At 60.6% G+C, this 20,703-nt stretch overlaps 2 protein-coding genes across 3 annotated transcripts; one reads left to right on the top strand and one right to left on the bottom strand.

Annotated features, from left to right (window-relative positions):
* Positions 1-474: 474 nt before the first annotated feature.
* TMEM129 (transmembrane protein 129, E3 ubiquitin ligase) lies at positions 475-5,335 on the bottom strand. The gene is made up of 4 exons (XM_019658090.1): positions 4,973-5,335; positions 2,951-3,425; positions 2,112-2,271; positions 475-1,979 (listed from the first exon to the last, which is right to left on the bottom strand). The coding sequence occupies exons 1-4, from the start codon at positions 5,175-5,177 to the stop codon at positions 1,731-1,733; spliced, it is 1,089 nt and encodes a 362-aa protein (XP_019513635.1). The 5' UTR covers positions 5,178-5,335; the 3' UTR covers positions 475-1,730.
* A 443-nt stretch (positions 5,336-5,778) lies between these two features.
* Positions 5,779-16,291, top strand: TACC3 (transforming acidic coiled-coil containing protein 3). Of its 2 annotated transcripts, XM_019658089.1 has the most exons (16): positions 5,779-5,904; positions 7,535-7,697; positions 7,860-7,999; positions 9,437-10,351; positions 11,094-11,160; positions 11,341-11,497; positions 12,484-12,536; positions 12,817-12,914; positions 13,263-13,350; positions 13,558-13,662; positions 14,172-14,248; positions 14,327-14,370; positions 14,899-15,059; positions 15,667-15,773; positions 15,853-15,973; positions 16,079-16,291. In XM_019658089.1, the coding sequence occupies exons 2-16, from the start codon at positions 7,536-7,538 to the stop codon at positions 16,142-16,144; spliced, it is 2,361 nt and encodes a 786-aa protein (XP_019513634.1). In that variant the 5' UTR covers positions 5,779-5,904; position 7,535; the 3' UTR covers positions 16,145-16,291. The 2 variants fall into 2 exon arrangements, with proteins under 2 accessions (XP_019513634.1, XP_019513633.1); XM_019658088.1 differs by having other exon boundaries at positions 11,094-11,497.
* The last annotated feature ends 4,412 nt before the right edge of the window (positions 16,292-20,703 follow it).

The raw sequence follows: 20,703 nt of genomic DNA, 5'->3' as shown, positions 1-20,703 counted from the left end.
ACAGCTGGGCCTGGCTGCCCTCCTGGACCACCCAGGCCACCCCACACCCCACAGACCATACCCTCAAGCACAGGGACGCAGTCCTGCACCAGCAGGGCCCACACCCTTGGGCCGCCAGTGCCCCACATGGGCCCGAGCCTGAAGGTCAGCAAGGCTGACCTCAGCCCCTCATGAGAGGGGTCTCCCTGGGCAGGGAGCAGGTAGGGGCCGCCTGACCCAGGACCAGGCACCAGGAAACCTCAGCCCACCCCTGCTCCTATAGGTGCCTGGAAATAGGCTTCTTAAGACCCACCCTCCAGCTAGGAAATAGGAGGGAAGGTTCCTACAGTGCCTGCCTCCTTTGTCCTCATTCCGAACAGAACACATGTTGAAATGGGTACAGTGCTTCCAGTTTTAAGGTGGCTTCTCTCCAACTTAACAAAATTTGAGTGAATATCAGGAAAAACAAAATATTCCATTTAGAGAAAGTATATGTAACTTGAGGCTAACACTTTTATTAGACACTAATATCACTTAGCTACAATAAGGCTTCTCTTTATAAAACTAAGTAACTTTCTTTTGTAGCAAAAGCCCATACCAGCCCTCCCTTGGCAGCACATGAAACTCCAGGCTGAGGCAGCGCAAGGCTTCTAGCTGCTCCCCACTCCCGTTTCCCCATCTGCTCAGCACTCCAGGGGCCCACAAATTCTCTGCTCCCAAATCCCCAGGGCATAGTATGGCCTTGGGTGAGTGAGACCAGCTGGGACCAGAACTCTTCAAATAGCCAGTTTTAGGGAACTTAGAGCCAAGTGTGAGGGTTCCAGCAGCCGTGCCTGTTGAGAGCTGGACCTAGGGCCTGGCACAGGCCTCCCCCATCCCCACCTGCACCGCCAGGAAATGGTAAGACACCCATCAGTACCTTGATCACTGGGCCTGCCCCCTTCTAAACCAGATGGACCCTGTGGGGCTGTGGCCAGCCATGTGCTGCATCCTGACAGGTCTGTTGTAGATGTAGGGTGTCACTGTGGTGCTTGCTCTTCAGGTCAGTGCCCCCCAGCAGAGAACCTGAAGCTTGGCCTTTTCCTGGACTCTCAGGGGCAGCAGAAGGCACATAGGCGCATACCCCTCCAGGGGATAGGTGGCCCCCACAAGCACACAGCTAAGGGAGCAGCCAGTCCCTCTCCCAGGCCTATAGGAAGCCTGGGGTCTCCCTGGGCAGGGAGCAGGTAGGGGCCACCTCACCCAAAACCAGCCACCAGGAAACCCCAGGCAGTGCTCTCACCCTGGAGTGGCACCCCAGGTCTCGTCTCCACTGTCAGTCTGCCTAAGGTCCTCAGAGCAGCTTCCGTGAGGCCAGCAGCCAGCTTGAGAACAAAAGTAGGACTGACCATAGCTGGTCTTGAATGAAACTAAGTCTGGCGTGTAACCGGGGGGCACATGTGCTCCATAAAATTAAGGCAAGTGGCCCAAGTTAGGGCCATCGGTGGCACACCCCAGGTCCTCCGAAAAGACAGCTCAGGGGCCCCCGGAATACTCTGGAGATGGGCCCAAGGCCGTGTTCTCTGTGACGGGCACACAGCCGTACCCGGAGAAGTGGGAAACAGGAGGCAGGGGCGCTGAAGACCCAGCCCACTGCGGCTGCCAGAGCTTCAGCTGAGAACTTCCTTTCTGAATGAAAGCCCTCACCCTCCTGCAGCTAGGGGAGCCCCGGCCTGGAGGCAGCAGTGGGGGCCCTGGCAGGGCTGGCCAACTCAGCGCACGGTGCACACGTCCAGAATGCAGAAGCGTGCACGGCAAGTGGGGCAGGGCACGCGGCTGGCCAGCCAGGTTTCAGGGTGCTGCGGGTCCTGGCGGCTTGCGAACCACTTGCCCATGCAGATGAGACACCACATGGGGCGGCAGTAGCACTGCTGGCACTCGCCGTCAGCTGCTTCCTGGCAAGTCTTCACCAGCTTCACACTGGCACGTGTCTGCATGCAGCCAATGCATGCCTCCAGCTCCTGCGGGCAGCCCAAGGGGGTCACAGGAGCCCAGTCATATGCCCCCATAAGGCCTCACTGCCCCCCACCCAGGGGACCTGCCCTGTGGGGATCCAGCTGTGGGAAACCACCCGCCCCCACCCAGCCCCCCACCTGGCTGCTGGGGACCGAGTAGGCCGGGTTGGCGTCCACCAGGGAGGCAAACGTATCCAGGAAGAGGTCATTCAGGCTCTGGCGGATGACCACGTGGGCTGCGCTGCGGATGGGTGCCCGTAGCTTCTCACACAGCTCACCATACTCCGTGGAGTTCAGCCTGCACGAGGCGGGAGCCAGGTTAAGGCCCCTGGACCGAGGCTTCTGTTCCCAGGCGGCCTGGCGAGGACCCTGGGGCAGGCATAGGGAGGCCGAGGCTGTGCCCCGAGGGTGACGGAAGTACCCACAACCACACAGAATATGGGGGCCTAGGCCCAGCCCAGCTTTCCAGTGAAAGCCAGCCAGCAAAGATGGCCCTGAGGCCAGAGCCCACAGACCTGGCACCGTGGGCTAACCCTCATGGGACACAGGGAAGGTGGGAGGATTGCAGCTGAGACACAGAGCACCTGGCCCTGGGCAGGTTCCAAGTCGTGTCCTAGGAGGGGCCCAGCAGGCCAGCCATGGCCTGAGGTATGAAGGACGTCAGCTCCAGCCCAGGCCTTACAGGTGAGGCAGCCACACCTGTCCTGTCCAGCCCCCAAATGTCCCAGTGTGGTCCCCTAAGAAGCTGTGGAAGGCAGCTCAGAGAACAACGTGCATGAAAGGGAAGCAGAGGGTACCTGTGAGGGTGACAGGGGCAGGAGGCCAGGGAGGGTGCCCTGAGGGAGGGTCACAGTGGAGGGGCCACTCCCACCCATCATCATCTCCCAAAGGGACACAGACACCAGAAGGGGGCACAAGCTAGACACATGCCCACCCGTGAGCCCCAGCCTGCCCTGCCCCACCACAGGCGTGCCTACCGGATGTCGAAGGCCTGCACGGCAGGGCTGGCACTGGCCACACGGATGGTGAGGAGCTGCACAGGCAGGTTCGAGTCCGGCGACAGCTCATGCTGCTGTGACTCTGTCACGGTCAGGTGCACATCCTGCTGCTGGGCCACGTGCACACGGTATGTGGTCACCTTTATCACCCACGTGTCCGTCACGATCACACGGGCACCCGGTGCCCCGGTGGCAAACTTGTCAATCCTCCGGAACTCAGTGTTAACCGAGGAAGCAACAGCCCGCCAGCCTGACTGTGGGAGGGCATAGAGGGCCAGGGTGCGGGCCAGCGGGTGGCGGGCCCACCGGTCCCAGGACCAGTAGTAGATGAGGGTGCAAGCGATGGTGGGCAGGGTCACCGCCAGCAGGAGGTAGAGCTGCCAGGCCTCAGGGGCCTGGCTAGGGGAGTAGAGCCGCTTCTCCGAGGCTGCAAAGCACATGCCCATGTAGTAGCCTGCAAGGGATGGGGCAGCCTCAGCGAAGGTCAGACTGCCAGGCCCTCATGCTGCCCTGGTGGTGCCCACCAAGAACCACAGTGCTGTCCCTGCACCTCCCAGGGGGCTACTTCCTTTCAACCCCAGCCCTGGGCCTGGCACTCTGCCCTGGTCAGCTCCCAAGGTAAGGCTATATACCCCAGGCTAGATGGTCTCACAGCTGGCCAGGCTCAGCCCTTGCCCATAGAAGTGACACAATAAGTGAAAAAAAAAAAAAGCATTTTTAATTTTCATACAATAAGTGAGTATCGAAAAACTAGAAAAACCTAGGAAGACAAAATAAATACTAGGATCTGGTGTCAGTGGATGCAGAGCTGCCCACTGGCCCTCCTGTTGGCCTCTTGACCCCACACGCTCTGAGCAGGCTCATCCTGAGCTGGCACATCATGTGCACACAGTAAGCAAAGAAGGATGGGGGCATATCACAAAAACACAGGAGCCAGTGCCTGGACCCTTGCAGGCCAGGTTGGGGCCATTTGCAAGTCAAATGAATGAAGCAGAGCGAGGGGCTGCACAGGCAGGGCTGAAATTGCAAAATAGAAACGTTTGCTGTTGGTCAAGTCACTACCTTTTAGGATAATTTGTCAAGTTGCAATAGATGTTATAGCTAGAGGTCTCAAAGCTTTTCAAAACAAATTTAAAAAAAAAAAAAGGCCTGTCTGGCCATGACCAGGCGTCACCACCCCCTCCAGATGTGGCCTCCTGAATTCATTCTGCCTCCTAAGTTCCGGTTTCCCACAGCCCCCATGCACTTGCAGCCTCAGCCCAGCGCCAGCCCTCACCCCCCACCCCCCACCCCCGGGCTGCTCTCCAGCTGACAGAGCTGCTGCACCCAGCTGCCAGCTGCAAACCCCTCCCTGTGTCCACAGGGCTGCAGGTGGTGCTGGCCACCAGCCACCTGCTGTCCCAGACCTGCCTCTGCCATGTCCTCTAACTGGTAGCTCACTCTTTAGCCAGTCCCCTGACCAACCAGCAGACAGACCAGCCTCCCACGGGCCAACTAGCACCTAGGTCAGCGCCCAGCACAGTACCTGGGCAACCACTGAGCGTTCTGGCCACACACAGGGTTTCCGTCTCTGCACCTGTGCAACCTCCACGTGGTGTCAACTATCTCTGCCTGCCCTTTCCACACCCACCTTCCATCACCTGGGCAAGGCCACCTCCTCCCTGTGTTGGAATCAGTTAACTTATGCCCCTCTCTCTCCTGGGAACTGCCACCCACGTAACAGTTCGCGACCCGCCCCGGCTGGGGGAAACGTCTCTCCAGGGCTCTGCCACCTGCAAACGTCCAGCTGTCGCCGGCTGTAAACACACGGGCAATTGGCCCACAGCCTCGATTCTCTGGGCGGCCGGTGGTCCCGGCACTCTCCCCGACTATTCCCCAGAGGGAGGTGACCCTGCGACCCAGCCACCTCAGGGGTCCGGGGCTGGGCTATACGAGCTCTTGACCTGGCCGGCTGCCTCCGCCCACCAGGGGGACACTGTCCAAGAGGATCAGGCGCCTCACCCAGCGGCAGCAGCGAGTGGCACAGCAGCGTGGCAGCCGTGCGGCGCAGGTGATAGGGCACGAAGGCAGCGTCCTCGCTGCCCAGCCAGCCCGACAGCAGGTTCTGCACCGTGAGCCCGGCCAAGTGGAACTCGGTGGGCGTGAACACGAAGCACACGGCGAACACCAAGTAGGCCAGCGTGAAGGTGACCTCGGGACTGTCCATCGCGCCGCCGCCGAGACCACCAAGCCGTCCGGGCAAAGCCGCCGCCCACGGCGCGGGGGACAGGCCCAAGCGTCCGGTCCGGTAGGCGCAGGGGGATGGGCGCCGGGTGCTGTGGAAGATGGGAGTTGCCGTCCGCGGGGCGCTCTGGGAAATGGAGTGCCGCCCCGGCCAACGCCGGGCGCTCTGGGAGATGCAGACCCCGCGGAGCACTCCGGGAAATGGAGTCCTCCGCCCCGCACACAGGCATAGTTTATGAACCTCCCCGCCGGTCCTCCAAGTGTTTGGCTCCTCCTCACGACCCGCCTTGAGGGCGGCGCTGCACCTGGTCCCATTTTACAGCTGGGGAAACTGAGACCCGGGCGAGCGGCTCTCAGGCCCCAGCCTTTCCGCTCAACCCAATAACGTCCGCAGCAGAGCCCGAGACCTCCGGTCGACGGCGGGCCCTGTAGCCACCGCCAGTCCGCGAGCAGCGATTTCCCCTTCGCCCGGTCCGCGAGCCGCGGTCCCCGAGGACTTCCGGCTCCCGCCGCGCCTAGCGTGTCCCTACTCCCGGAAGCGCAGCCGCCGGCGCGGCCTCCCATTGGCCGCCGGCGCCCTGTGCGTCCCGCCCTCGGCCGCGAGCTGATTGGCCGCGCGCGCCAACCGTCGGTATTTGAATCGGCGGCGGGCGGGCGCACCCTGGGACTCTGCGTCTCCCGCTCCGTGTGCTCAGCGCGGTGGCCGGCAGGTAAGGCGCCGAAGTCCCGGGTTAGGATCTCCGTCCCAGCCTCCGGTTCCTCGGGCGGCAGGTGGGCGCCGGCCGACCTCCACCCCTGACGCGAACTTCCCTCTCCGGCTCCTCCCGCGGCTCCTCCTCGTGGGCCGCCCCCAGCACGGCCCCTTCTACCCGGTCCCCGCCGCCCGTCCCTGCCGCCGCCCTTCCAGGGACACCTCCCCGGTCCTCATCCCGCCGGCCCGGTTCTTAGTCTGCTGGTCGCCCTCCAGAAGGGTCGCCTGTAGGACACGGTCCGCGGGCCGCCTCCGTGCTCCCCACCCCCACCCCGGAGACCTCGTCTGGCCCCCAATTCCACCTGTAGCGGCGACCTGTAAGGGCACATCTCCGCCCTGCCGCAGCCTCCTGCTGGCGCCCCGGACCCGACTTCTCATCCCCGGATGTGGGTGGCCCACTTCCCTGCTCTGGGGGCAGCCCCACCTGGGAGCCATTCCCATCACCAGCTGCACCTGCTGCGACACCTGGGCTCGTGCCCTCCGCACGCAGGCGACTTCTGCTCAGGAGTTTCTCTCGCGGTCTCCGTTGTCAGCAGAAGCCAAACCTGACGGAGGCCTCCATCGCTGTACTGCCCCCTCCCCGGGCATGGACTGCCAGGAAGGCGTCCTCCGGGCCCCTGCCCCGTTATACCCAGCTACCTAGGCCAGAAACCTGAGAGCCAGCCTCTTGTATCTTTTCTGCTTCTGCACACTTTGGTGGGCCTGCTGGCCAAGCCAGGGCGGGCCCCGCCTCCACAGGCGGCGCAGGCCTTCACCCCCTCCAGGGCGCCTTGGCATCCCCACCTCCCACCCTGACCTTCTTTCCAGGCTGCCCCCTTGCTGCCGCACCCCTCACGGCCCCCACCATCAACAAGTTCCCGTAGTTCTCTCTGGGCAGGTTAATGCTCAGTTCTATGGCAGCTCCTAGATTGGGAGTCATGTCCGTGACCATCACGAAGACTCTGGGAAGAGTGGGCTGTTCTAGAACCTTCTGGGCCTGACTGGAGGCCCCTGGTGTGTTTCTGAGACTCCAGGCCCCCACGTAGAAGGTCCTGAACTCCCTGCCAAGTAATTCTGTCCCTTGCTGCTTGTTCCCTTCTCCAGCTCCTCCCTTAGGCCTTGGCCCTCCTGCCACCCTCTTCTGGTCCCCGTTTTCCAGCCCCGTGAGGGGGGCGGGGAGCAAGCCTCAGCACCCTTCTACTTTTCTGCTCTCTGCTGACTTGACTGCCTGCTCCAGCTCGGACGAGGCCTCGGCCCCTTGAGTAGAGGCCTGTGGGGAGCCCCGGCCTTCCTCTCCTCCTGCAGTTTCTCCCAGGCCAGCACTTACATGTCTCCTGACTTATCCACAAAGTCTGAGTTAGTGCGAAAACCTGTTCTGACTAAGGCCCTTCTAGCTCTTGGTTCTGGGAGGTGGCTGCTCCCCAGCCCAGCTGAAGAGTCACAGTCCCCCAAAGCAGAACAGGGACTGCCTGGTGGAGGCCACACTCCCTGAGGTGTGACCCTCCTGTGCAGGACGAGCACATCCCCCTGCCACACTGGAGGGTCAGCTGTCATCACGTTTCCACGTCCGTATGACACAGCCCTCAAGCTGATACAAACTGTGTTTCCAGAATGAGTCTGCAAATCTTCAATGACGAAAATGTCACTGGTGACAGAAGTACAGAAAACTGCGACTTCCTGTTTTCACCACTGGAACTTACCGGAAGATCCTCTGTTCTCTGTCTGTCACAGAAAGAAAATGTGCCACCCAAGAGCATAGCCAAAGCTATGAAGGTAAGTGTGTTTTGCCCATGTAAGATCGACCGTGTGTCACGTATTAGGTCACCCTGGGACCTGGTAACTTACTGAGCTGGCAGGACAGGGCACAGCACTGCCAGCACGGTAGTTGAAGACTTGAATTATTGAACAGATGCTCTTTTCCTCCCTCCTCAACAGGTGACTTTTCAGACACCTCTGCGAGACCCACAGACACACAGGATTTTAAGTCCTAGCATGAGCAGCAAACTCGAGGCTTGCTTTGGTCTGGGCGACACCATTGGATTAGAAAACCCTCAAGTTTGGACTCCGAGAGAGAAGTAAGTGTCGGTGCTTTTGATGCACTGCACTTTGTAACATCTCTGATGGACGTGGCAGGAAAATGCTGCTTTTTTTATCTGTCGGGCTTCTCCCGGTCTCTGTGCTGAGTTTGTGCAGTGTGTGGCCCAGAGCATCCGACATCAAATCATCTGTTAGTGGGAAGAAACGTAGATAGTGAAATACTGAGAATAAGCTCAGGTTTCAGGCTCCACTCCCCTGTCATGCCCTTGCCACCAAGATGGTCTTTGTTTGCTTTTCTAACTTCATGAGGTGAAGTTAAGAGACGTCCTGACCACGTCTCTTAAGGAAAGACGCGCAGTGGTCTTTTTTTCTTTTTTTTTTTGCATTCCACTGGGGGTCTCCCTTCTGCTGGCAAGTCAGCCCCGCGTTCTAAACATTAGGCCATGGAGAAAGCTCACAGAGAGGTGTTCCTTTCAGAGGCAGAGGAGTGTCTGTCGTGTAATCTGGTCAGAATATGAGTGGCCAAAGGGATCGGGTTTTGAACACTTGACTTTAACCAGGAAAAGCTTCTTGGCAGCCTCACCAGGCATTCATTGTCTGGCTTGGGTATTTGGAAAGGAGGGTCCTGGCGGCTGCTCTTCGCCTCCAGAGTGGGCTGAACGGGAGGGAGCAGCCTCACTGGCACACTTTTGAGCTGCCTTTCACAGATTTAAACTGTTCAAAACTTGCTTTTTCTTCTATATGGATTTCAGATATACAGAGAAAGGTATACAAGCAAAACATCACTAACATATCTCTCTCCTCACTTAAGTAAAACGCCCTCAGGGCCATGTTCCCGTCTCCCCACGGAAGTTTCTCGAAATAATCTTTTTCTCTCCCCAGGTTCCTTAATACTTTTCAACTTCACTTTTGTGCTTTTCCTTTTGAGATTCAACTGAAGGAGATTAGAGTGATTCAAATACTATTCTTTGTAACAACCCCAAGAAGGAAAGGAAGCCTGGTTGGTGGCTCTGACGCTGCCTCCCCTTCGGGGTCCCACCTGCTCAAGGGCAGCAAAGCAGAGGTGTGGGGGGCCCAGGAGAGGACCCAGGGAAGGTGGCCTGGGGGTGGAGTCCTGCCCTGGCTGGAGGCACCCCTTGTCTTCCTGTCTCTTCAGTGAAGAGCTTGACCCTCATGTGCCCTGACTGTCCTTGACTGTGTAGCTGGGGGCCCCCGACCAAAAGGGGACAATAGACTAGCACAGAAAAGCCTCACTTCGGTCATCTGTCTAGCACATCCCTGCCCTGTCTCTCAGTCACCTGGGTGGCCCCAGGTGGCCCGCCAGCAGCAGTTTATGGGACTCTGCTTGTGTAACGAGGACTGGGTTGACTAAATGTTCTTTTTTTGTCTTTAGCTAATGTTTTCAGTATGGACTAAAATCTGCATAGAAAGTAAAACAGGTACCTATCGGTGCTAACTGAATCTGTTTCTAAAAGTCGACAGCTCTCCATGGACGTGGACACCAGAACAGCCAACTGGCTCCTTCAGGACCCAGCGGGAGCTCATGCCAGCTCCCTCCCAGAGGACCCGAGAGCCGCCTCTGAGGACAGGCATTTTGGCGTGCCCACCTCCACACCCCAGGCCAGACTGGGCCCCCCAAGCTCTCCCCAGACCCCAGCAAGTCTTGAAAACCAAGTGGCACCTGCAGGACGAATGTCTGACAGCCCTGTGCAAGGGTTGGAGGACAATGGTAGTTGTGATTCCCTAGAAAAAACCACTACAGCCACCTCCAAAATCCTAGAGGATCCTCCCAGGATGGCATCCCAAGACAGAACGGAGGAGCCTCAAGGAACCACAGGAGAAAGCCCGAGGGGAGCCCCTGTTTCCTCGGCCTGGGCCAGATTGCCCTCTGGTACTCACCCCAAAGTTGCCCACAGAGAAGACCCCTTTGCAGGCCTGCCTGGGGCCCTTGCCAGCCCTAAGGGTGCTTCTGGTCCTGAGAACACTGCCCCAGCCAGGCCCCCGAGTCCTCAGAATGGCGAGGCCAATGGCCGGATGGCTGACTCTTCGAGGAGTCAGCCCATTGGGATAGAATGTGACTTCTCTAACGATGCCACCAGCAGAAGGCCACCCCCACCACGGGGACTGGGGAAGAGAGCCGACCTCCAACCTCCCTCGAGACCAGAGGCGAGGCAGGAAAAGGCCCCCGAGGAGGCGGGTGAAGGTCCTGTTCCCCCTCCCCAGGGGTCTTACGAGCTGGACTGGGACAAGCTGGATGACCCCAACTTCAACCTGTTCGGAGGTGATGGAGAAGCCCAGCCCCCAGAACACCCACAGAGCAGGCTGGCCGGGCCTATGGCCGAGCTGCTGATCGCTGGGCCTGCGGCCTCAGGGGACTCACATCCAAGCCAGTGAGTAGGGGTGACTGCTCCATGGCGTGCGTGTTGGAGGCCCGGGACCAGAAATGCCACTTGTACAATCCTGAGAAGGACCTGAGAGCAGGCAGGCTATTGTGAAATAGCAAAAAAGATGAAGGCCGGGCCAGCTAGGTCCCCCCCACGGGTGGGCGCTGTCCATGGCTTTTTAAGAGGGTTGTCTACCATTTGGAAGGTCTAGGAAAATGCCTGTAATCCCAAAGGCACCGAGGGCTGGCAGGGGGCGCCTGGCGCAGCTGGTTTCTCAGGCTCCGGCCTCCCGCTGTGCGAGGCCTCTCACGCCATGCACTGCTCTCGGGATAGCTGCTAAGTGGTCACCAAGTGTTGTCTCATGAGAGCCTCTCTGCCAGTGCCCGGCCGCCCAGCTCACATTTAATACAGAGCTACTGACTGTCCCCAGGCTGCTCTCCCAGCCTTGGCACTGCCCAGTGAGGCTGAAGGAGTCCTCGCCTGGCACCCAGCTTCTCTTCCAGTTTTCTGGTAAAAGGGGCAAATCTCTCAGGGTTGCTGTCCATTGCTCTTAGATGGCCTCAAAGCTCGCACCTGCTTTTGGTCCTCCTTCAAGGCTCGGATTCTCTTGCAAGTGAGGGGAGCGGGTGGGCTTTGCTGGGCTGCCCAGCGTAGCCCCTGCGCCTGGCTTTCTAGGTGAGGGTTCAGAGGACAGGTGGCAGCTCCGTGTCGGGGTGGGGGGCAGGCCCTGCTGACCCCGTCTCTTCAGGCAGGTGCCTTCAGCCCCAGCAGATGACATACCTGTGATGCAGACCGCGGCAGGGACCACAGGCGAGGTACGGAGTGTGTGCCCGAGCATGAGCATATCCTCACACTGTCACCACTATTTGCATATGGTAACAGGGTGGAGGGAGTCCAGTGGTGATGGGGAACACACTGCTGCCCCCCACCCGGGACCCGCAACTGTGCTAGATGCCCAAACTGAGCCACCCAGGTGGCCCTCACCTTCCTTCCAGGAGGAAACTGCAAATTCTCCAGGGGCCGCGGCTCCTTCCAGCAGCCCAGGCAGTGAGCCCACAGCCTCGCCTGCTGACCCAGCGCCCCCCACTCCTCAGGCGGGGCCAGAGCCTGGGTTGGACCAGAGTGAGGAGTACTTCCGAGACCCAGCCGAGGGTATGTTGTCCCTGCAGTTCGGTGAGCGCGTGTGTTGAATGGCGCGTGCAGGCAGTCACTCTCCAGGCAGCTCAGTCCCTGACATAAGTAAGGCATTCACCTGGAAACGGCTTTGTCAAAAGTGGGTGTTTTCAGGAGTCACCTTTAACGTAAAGGACTTCCCTAGAAACGGATGTTGTAGACTCGCTTAGGAAAACATGCAAAGGTATGAACAGGGATGAGGCTGTGCCTGTTACAAGTCCGCAGTCACAGCTGGGGCCCCCGTAGTGAGGGTTTTCTTCTATGTCCTACGTAAGACTCTGTTAGCAAATAAGTCATTTACAAAAATTCTATCCCATTCTGTGGGTTCTTTTCACTTGATGGTGTCCCCGGAAACACACGTTAACTTTGCAATCCAATTTATGTATTTTCTTTCTGTTTATGATTTTGATGTCAAGTCTAAGAAATCACTGCCAAAGTTTATAGCATGATTTACGCCCGTGTTTTCTTCTAAGAATTTCATAGTTATAGCTCTCATATTTAGCTCTTTGATCCATTTTGAGTTAATTTTCATATATGGCATGAGGCACTCTTAGGTTTTTAAGCAAAGGTTATGTTATCAGAAATTAAAGGACTTTTCTGGGGTGGTTTTAAACAGTGGTTCTCAACCAGGGCGGTTTAGCCCTCAGGACACTTTTGGTTGTCACCTCTGAGGATGCTTCTCAACCCCCAGTAGTGCACAGCACAGCCTCACAGAGCGACCTGGCCCGGCCCCCAAGTGTCATTAGTGTGAGGCAGAAACTCAGATTTAAAACAAAGGACCTTGAGTCCCAGGTCCAGGGTGGGCGAGGGTGGTCGCAGCTCAGGCTTTGCACAGCTGACACAGGGGGCTCTGAGGCCCCCTCCATGTGGGCCAGGAAGCTGCTGAGCCGGCCTTCATTTCACTGAAGAAGTGTGCCATGCCGTGCGTGGGATGGTGACGGCGGCACTGACATGCGCACTCTCAGTCCTAGGTGCGGGGGCCGAGGTGGACTACCTGGAGCAGTTTGGGACTTCCTTGGTAAGCATGCACCACCATCACAGCCACCACCACAGCAGCGACCTCGGCCGTTCTCCAGGCCGAGCGGTAGCACCGTGGCTTCCGGGTCTCTCCAGGCCCCCTCCCTGCAGCCTTTGTCAGCCGGGCCCCGGGTCCCAGCAGAGACCTGTGCCGGGGTCGGCCGCACCTTAGCGGTGTCTCACTATGTGTTGGCATCTCCCCAGGCCCATTGGTCACTTTGCAGTCTTGGGGCTGTCTGTAAGGGACCACGGGGACCTGCTGACTTGCCCGCCCCCTTCAGTTTAAGGAGTCGGCCCTGAGGAAACAGTCCTTATACCTCAAGTTCGACCCGCTTCTGAATGACAGTCCTCAGAGACCAGCGGCCGCTGAGACCCCCAGGTACGCCTCACCTGTGGGTTTAGTGTGCCGGCCATCAGAGCCGTCTCGGCCAGGTGACGTTCATGACCCAATCTCTGGAAAGCGGGCTCAGTGGAGCCCCTCGGGTGCAGGACAGCAGTGCCAGTGGGGCCCTGAGCCCGGGAAGGCAGTGACGGGGGCAGCACAGCCGGTCTCACCTCCAGTCACACGGCCCTTTGCGCAGCCACTCGCACTAGAATGGCAGAATTGCCAGTTGAGGCAGCCGCGTGGCCCACAAACCCTGACACACTGGCTCTCTGGCCCTTTGGGAAACCTGGGTTGGCGCCTGCCCTGGGAAACATGACACATGTCCCTTCTGTCCTGTCTCAGTGTGCGGGGCGTGGACCCGCCTTCCTCAGAAAGCGCACCTGAAGCCAGGCTGGTGGACCTCGACTTCCTAGGAGCCTCAGACGTCCCCGTAAGTGCCTGGGCCCCTGTGCTGTGCAGGTGTGTGTGTTAGGGCCCGGGTCTTCCATCCCAGGATCTGAATCTGCAGAAGGTTGGGTGGGGCCATGAGGCCGCTCCTGTCACTGGTCACTACTGTGCCGTCCCAGGAGCCTCCCTGACGACAGGGCAGGGAGAATGCGCAGGGGGCTCGTGACCCGCTGGCCTCTGTCACCTGCAGGTGCTGGGCCCGCCTCCATGTGTTCTTGGGCCCGTGGGCCCGCTGCTGCCTGTGGGGCCCATTGTGGACGTGCTGCAGTACAGCCAGAAGGACCTGGACGCGGCGGTGAGCACATGGCATAGGGACAGTGGGTTCATGTCACGCTGGGCCACCTGTTGGCTGCGGCCCCAGGGACTCGCTGAGAGGTAGGTAGACAGCTCCAGGAGGCCGTGTCTGGCGGGCACTTCACAGAGCCTGTCTGCACCTATGCCTGTGGGCGCTGCCCTAAGCCGCCCATGAGTGAAAGCCAGATAGCAGGCAGGGCTGGGCCTCAGGCCCCGTGACCTCTGGGCAGCTCCACCAGCAGCTGTCCTGTCTTCATTGCCTGGTGGCCACCTGCCCCATTCAGAGCTAGCCAAGAACTCAGAGGGTCGGGCCCTCAGCCTCCCCGTGTCGTGTTCTGTCCAGCATAGGGGCTTGCCTGGAGTGAGAGGCATCCCCAGGCCATACACCTGCGGGACCCTGGGGCCAGTGTGGGCCTGGGCGCTCTCTGGGCACCTGCTGGCCCAGCCTGGTGACATATGGCGCGGAGCCTGGCCAGCAGGGGCCGCTGCAGCTCACTGTGCTTCGTGCAGGTGGAGGCGGCCCAGGAGGAGACCCTGCAGCTCAGGAGCAGGTGCGAGGCCCTGCACGAGAAGAACCTGGAGATGGGGTAAGGCCTGCCGCAGGGTCCGCTCTGGCCGCTCGGCTGCCACGGGCAGGCGGTCAGCACACATCTCCTCTCCCACAGGAAGATCATGGACGGCTTCGAGAAGATCGTGTACCAGGCGATGGGTGAGCTGGGAGCCCTCGGGCTCCCTTTCTGAGCAGCCGTTCCCACGGGGGGCGAGGCAGGTGCATCCAGGGTCTGTGCAGGAGCAGGTGCTGCTCAGGGCGGCCGGGGAGGCCGTGCGGCTGGGCCCTCCTGCGCTGCACATCCAGCTTTGGCCTCCCTGGGTATCAGGTTCCGGACCGGAGGGTGGGCGCACCAGGCCCCCCCCCCCCCCCCCGGCCAGGCAAGGACTCAGGTTCCCGGAGACCCCTGAACGTGGGGACAGGTGTGGCTGTGGGCTCTTGGCACTGCCTGTCTTCCTCAGGGACCTGAACTGTCGGGTTCAGGGGGACCTGACATTGAGGAAGCGGCTATTTTCTGGGCACCATGCAGAGCCCTCGCCACCTTCTCCAGCAGGCCCTCAGGCGGGCCGCAGCCATTGTGCCAGCTGCCCACCTCTCCATCCCAGTCCTTCCCTGCCTCCTGCTCCCAGTTGCGTATGCGCCGGCGTGGAGGCTGCCCCCCAATCCTACATGCTTGTTTTTCTTAAGAGGAGGCTCAGAAACAGAAGGAACTGGCCAAAGCCGAGATCCAGAAGATTTTGAAAGAAAAAGACCAGCTGACTGCAGACCTGAGCTCCATGGAAAAGTCATTCTCTGACCTGTTCAAGCGGTTTGAGAAACAGAAGGAGGTGATTGAAGGCTACCGCACGGTAGGTGGCGCCACGCCCGGCCACCAGGGTTCTGGTGGGCAGCGGTCAGTGACCAAGCTGGGCTGCCCTGTGTTCTCACCTTGTAGCTTAGAGCCCAAGCCGCACCCCATTCCCTTAAACTCAGCACCTGGCCACACCTTTCCCGGAGCTGTGAGGCCGGTGGTGCCAGTGAGCCTCAGGAGGCCCCAGACACGTGAGCAGAGGAACTGGAGGCCACAGCCTAGAGGCAGGACTACGTGGGGTCAAGGGGATGCCAAGGGCCAGCAGCTGCCTCCTGGATGGGGGCGTGGAGGAGTCACACAGGGCTGCCAGGCGAAGGACAGCTCTGGTGCCAGGCAGGCTGAGGGGATAGGCAGGGGGCCTGCAGTAGGCGATGGCAGCCGGGAAGGGCTTGGGGGTCAGGCCCTGTGTCCAGGGGCCGGGAGACCTGGGGCTGTGTGTGTGGAGCGGCATTTTCCAAAAGAAAAACAGTAAGTGCTGTTTCACTCGTCCCAGAAGGCCTGGTGGGCGCGCCTGTCCGCACCTGACCCAGGGCCCGAGGAGCCAAGCCTGGACTGTCACACAGAATAGCGTGCTGTCAGAAGCTAGCGTTCCCTCTTCCTTACAGAATGAAGAGTCACTGAAGAAGTGTGTTGAGGATTACATAGTCAGGGTGGAGAAGGAAGGCCAGCGGTACCAGGCGCTGAAGGCCCAGGCAGAGGATAAGCTGCGGCTGTGAGGAGTGGGCCCCCTGGGAGGGGAGGCAGGTGGGGCGGAGGCAGAGGGGAGCCTGAGCCGCCCCCCGTTTGTCCAGGGCCAATGAGGAGATCGCGCAGGTGCGCAGCAAGGCCCAGGCGGAGGCCCTGGCTTTCCAGGCGAGCCTGAGGAAGGAGCAGATGCGCGTCCACTCGCTGGAGAAGGCCGTGGAGCAAAAGGTGGGCACGGGGCCCTGATGGGAGCACCTTCCAGAAGGCTCTGGGCCACTTGCCATCTGGGCAAGGCAGGGCTGCCACATCTGGGGTTTGATGTTTCTCCCACAGACTAAGGAGAACGATGAGCTGACCAGAATCTGTGACGACCTCATCTCCAAGATGGAGAAGATCTGACGCGCGTCTTGGCCCTGCACCCACCCGCCTTGCCCCTGTCTGTCTGTCTCCCTGTCTGTCAGAAGTTTTCATGTTCTTTTCTAACCTCAGCTCGTTTTTAAACCAGATTGCTTTAGAAAAACTAAATAAAGTTTCCCTTAAGTTGAAGCACTGAAGTTGCTCTGGTCTTGATTCAGACGAAGGCTCCAGCTTTGGCTACCGCCCACAGCTGCCCACTGTGCCTCCGGCCCTTCCCTGCCTGCACCTCGGAGCTGCCAGTAGGCAGGCGCCCTGCTTGAGAGACAGCCACGTGGTCCTGGGGCGTCTGCCTCGTGACCGCCGATCAAAATCTGAAGGGAGTGAAGCCTTAATGCAACAGCGGGCAGGCAGGCACGGTGACGGCTGGCCCAGTATCGCCTGGCGAGCCTGCTGCCTGGTAACGGCTCTCACCCAGGGGGTAGGCAGTTGGGCTACTTAACACAGCGCTGGCAGTGACCTACGGCTATGGTGGCCTCCAATCCACTGAAGCCTAAGAGCAAAATGTTCCCCAAGAAGAAAGTCTCCAAACAGTCAGCCGCTGCCCAAGTCCCCAGTGCCAGCTACACCCCACAACTTCCAGAGCCAGTTCTGGGGGGTAAGCTCATAGGACAGATACAGCAAACCGCTGGGGTGAGCCGGGGCTCCTGGCCCGCTCTCCAGAGAACCCAACCAGAGCACAGCTGTGGCTCATGACAAAAGTTGTCTGAACGCTCCCAAGAAAATGTCTCAGGGAGTCCTGGAGTGGACACCTGGGCCCCAGGGGCTGTCGAGCTGCATCTCAGGCCCCTGCTCCGGAGGATTAGCCTGTCATTCGCTGGCTGGGCCCTTGGACACTGGCCTGAACACTGTCCTTACCTGGTCCCTTCTTCACTGACGATGTAGTACAGGACACGAGGCGGGCAGGGTGCATTTTCAGGGTGGCGGTGAGCCCCTGGGACAGGCACAGGGGAGTAAGGCAGCCCCTAGGAGCCTTTTTGAATAGGCAGGGGCCTGGCCTGCAGGGGCGTCATGGGACCTTAGCCCCGGGACACGGATGGGCATAGAGCTGGCTGGACACTGGCACTGGTCACGGGCTGAGACGTGGCCCCGTGCCCTGGAGCTGTGTCCTCACACCTAGGCCCCCAGAGTCAGCTGGAGGGCACAGGGCTCCTGAGTGCCTGACCCAGCATGGTTGGTGGGCCGAGGGTCTGCATCTCTAATCCATTCCAGGGGCTGGTGCTGCTGGGTCCAGACCTCACTGTGTACCAGGAGCAGGCAAAAGGCTCAGGGGCGCGAAAGCCACCTGGTCACAGATACAGGGGAGCCACCAGCAAAAGGTGTTTTCTCTCGTCGATGGATGGGGAGTGGGGCTCCCTGCACAGGGACCTGGGCGCAAGCCTGCCCAGGCAGAGAACTCCCAGCATCCTGCTGGTTAGAGCCGTGGAACGCACCCAGCCGCCACCAGGAGGCGCTGCCAGCCATGGGCAGGGTCAGGACAGGGCAGTGACGTCCTGGCTGGGGGCCCCACTGGGGCTCTGGCTGGCCTGCGGGCATCCAGGCCCTGACAGGTGGAGGGTGAGTTTGTTCTCAACACATTGGGGAAAGTGCCTGGTATGGGGACAAAAGGCCAGGCCGGGCACAGAGACCCAGGGAGCCACTGTGCCCCAGGCTCCAAACCCCCCACCTCTCCTCCTACCCAACCCCCCACCCCACCCCGTGGCCCCACTGTACTCTAGCCCCATCATCTCTCCATCCCTGTGGAACCTCCCTTCAGCATCTGGGACCGCCGCCCCCATTCTCACAAACATCCCCCCTGCAGTGGCTTCCAGCTCCAGGTAGAAGGGACAAGCCCTTGGGCTGCACCAGCTGGATATGCCCCACAGCCATGCACTCTGCTAAAGCCACTTCTCAGGGGGGCTTCCCTTACACCCTCAACCCAAACCAGGTGTGACTGGGGCTGCCCCAGGATGTGGCCCTCTGGAGAGGAGCTTGGTGGCACCATGTGTCCCTTCTATATAGAGGCCACCCCAGCTCCTTCCGGCAGGCAGGCCCACCCACCCACGCTGACCAACAAGCTTCCCTGCTCAGGGCTCTGTGAGCCTCACGCTGTTAGCCAAGTTCCCCTCCACTGTCTGTCCCATTCTGGGCAAGGTGGTCGACGTAGGGGCTCAACCCCTGGAAGGCACCCCCACGACAGCTGACATGATGTCGCAGGATTTGTATGTCTTCAACTTTACCAGCCCCAGGGCACTGGCTGCAGGGCTGTGGGCGACAGGCGTGGGGTCACCCACGCCAGGACGGAACCCCAAGTCCTGCCACTCTGAAGCAGGGCTCTGCGCCCCTCCTTGTCATGCTGGGTCCTTCCCCAGAGTGACCTCAATACGAAATCCCCCCACCCCTACCAAGGTAACCCTTCCCTGCCCCCACCCCCATGTCAGCCCCACCCCTGCCCCAGGCACCCCTTCCACCAGCCCCTGAACAAGAGCCTCCCCCATCTCACCCCACCCCTACACAGGGACCCCATATCTCACCTCCAACCCTAGATAGAAACGGGGTGCACTCCACCCAGGAGGAGCTTAGAAGCTGAGGGCCCTCACAAGCCTGCTGGGACCCACTCCACAGACAAGGAAACAGGCCCATGGGGACCAGTCAGTGACCATTGGCTGGGGAGCAGCTGTGCAGGGCAGTGTGTGGCAGCACCCCCTCTGCCTGGGGTCGGGGTGGGGGTGGGCGACTGGCCAGTGGGGCCTGCAGCCTCTGGGCTTGCCAGCTGCCCCGCAGCTCAGAGGGGCAGATGGCACCTGGCTATCTGGCCACGGTGGGTCTGGCTGAGAGGGTGGGCATCCAGGTGGCCTCAGGGTCCCCCTTTTCTTCGCGGGCTCAGGACTGCTCAGAAAGACCTGCAGGGGCACCCCTCACTCAGCTTAGCCTGTCTGACCTCCCCGGCCACTCTGACAACTGCCCAGTGCCCTGTGCCCCTGCTGGGGCCTCTCTGAGTCGGGCCAGGTCTCTGCCCGGAGAAGGCTATGCAGGGCTGCTGGCCGTGCTAAGGCCACAGGCCTTCGTGCAGCATCCTAAGCCGAGAGCCTCTGTGGGACAAAGGGGCCTTGTGCGGCTGAATGGGTGTTTATCCTGGAGTCCGAGTTAACTCGGGGCCGCGAGGCCGGGTGGGGCCCCTGGCACTGGCCTTCCGCGGGTAAACATGACCCAAGCTGGGCATACAGCAGCGGGTCTGGACTCCCGCCCCCTGCGTTTCCTGCCCCTTGACACCGCCAACGCCATGGGGCCTCCTGCCAGGATGGGGACCTGGGGAATCAGGAAGCTGACCTGGGGGGCTGCCCCCAGGTCACCATCGCTGAGCAGAGAGGCCTTGTGGACTGAGCACCCAGGACTGCCTCCCAGGCTCAGGGCCACCCCACCTTCCCAATGCACAGGTGAGGGTCACTGACCCTCTGCTCCATGATTTGAGCCTGGGCCCTTGGGGACCTAAGACCCCTCAGCCTTGAGTGAATTTCTACATCCCCCCCAAACTCATGCTGAAGCCGTAACCAACGGTGCAGGGTGTGTGGGGGGCCTCTGGGAGGTGAGAAGGGTTTGGTGAGGTCACAAGGGTGACATCCCCAGGGTGACATTAGCGCCCTTGTCAGAGGAGGGCAGGACCAGAGTCCCCTCTGCCGTGAGGACAGTGAGGAGGTGAGAGGTGCGGGCTGCGGGCCGGGGCCTGGGTGCTCACCCAGGAGCAAGCTGACCGTCACCTGAGCTGGGACATGCAGCCTCCAGATCCTAAGGCCCCCGGCTGGCACTTTGTTGTAGCGGCCGTGCTGACTAAGACAGCCCCGTGACTGGGACTCAAGCCTGAGGCCACCCACTCCACTGCCCACCTGTCCTGCCCACAGCTGTGGCCAGCCCCCGCCCTCAGAGAGGGTCCATCTGGGGCTGATGCATGCAGCCATCCTCACGCCTTCCTTCAGCCAGGCCCTCCCTGGCCAGGGGCTGCCAGCCGCACGGCTGAGTCCCCATGGGGGTGAACCCGCATTTGTGCCCATGTGTGCAAACCAGGGCTCCGAGCTCCTTCACGGCCCCTCAGGCTGCCCTGAGAGCACTGGGCTCATATCCCTTGTGTCCCGTTGGAGTGGTCCCAGCGGGGAAGGCCCAGCAGGCCGTGAGGCCTCTCAGGAAATAGGAACATCTGAGGAACAGCCGGCTGTCACCGCGGCGCCCGGGGCTGGAAGAGGCCAGAGCAGGGGTCCCAACTCAGCCATGGCTTTGTGTGCAGACCGTGATGGGGATAAGCACGCACATGCTGGCGCAGGCTCCTAGTGTCCTCCACTCCCCAGATCCCAGGACCCCTGTGCGCCCCGGACATCAGGGGCCCCACCCCCAAACTGAGGCCCCAGGCTGCTAGGGTCAGGCGAGCTGGAGTTGCTGAGCTGGCCTGAGCCTCTGGACGAGCAGCCGCCGTGTCTCCACAGTCAGGCCTCACCTCCCGTGCCCAGGCCTCCCAAACCCCCATACTGTGCCTCCCCCCAAGCTTGTGGAGGGCAGGCCCAGACGCTGTAGGT

The sequence above is a fragment of the Hipposideros armiger genome, unplaced genomic scaffold (genome assembly GCF_001890085.2).
Source record: "Hipposideros armiger isolate ML-2016 unplaced genomic scaffold, ASM189008v1 scaffold_282, whole genome shotgun sequence".
NCBI lineage: Eukaryota > Metazoa > Chordata > Mammalia > Chiroptera > Hipposideridae > Hipposideros > Hipposideros armiger.
Note: the sequence above shows the minus strand (reverse complement) of the source record. Positions and strands in the feature narration are given on the sequence as shown.

Excerpts from the sequence above, each read along its gene's own strand:
- TACC3 (XM_019658088.1), top strand. The coding sequence starts at position 7,536 with ATGAGTCTGCAAATCTTCAATGACGAAAATGTCACTGGTGACAGAAGT. Across the intron at positions 12,915-13,262 it reads GCGGCCGCTGAGACCCCCAG|TGTGCGGGGCGTGGACCCGC; the intron begins GTACGCCTCACC and ends GTCCTGTCTCAG. Across the intron at positions 15,060-15,666 it reads TGATTGAAGGCTACCGCACG|AATGAAGAGTCACTGAAGAA; the intron begins GTAGGTGGCGCC and ends TCTTCCTTACAG.
- TMEM129 (XM_019658090.1), bottom strand. The coding sequence starts at position 5,177 with ATGGACAGTCCCGAGGTCACCTTCACGCTGGCCTACTTGGTGTTCGCC. Across the intron at positions 3,426-4,972 it reads CCACTCGCTGCTGCCGCTGG|GCTACTACATGGGCATGTGC; the intron begins GTGAGGCGCCTG and ends CATCCCTTGCAG. Across the intron at positions 2,272-2,950 it reads GTGCAGGCCTTCGACATCCG|GCTGAACTCCACGGAGTATG; the intron begins GTAGGCACGCCT and ends CGCCTCGTGCAG.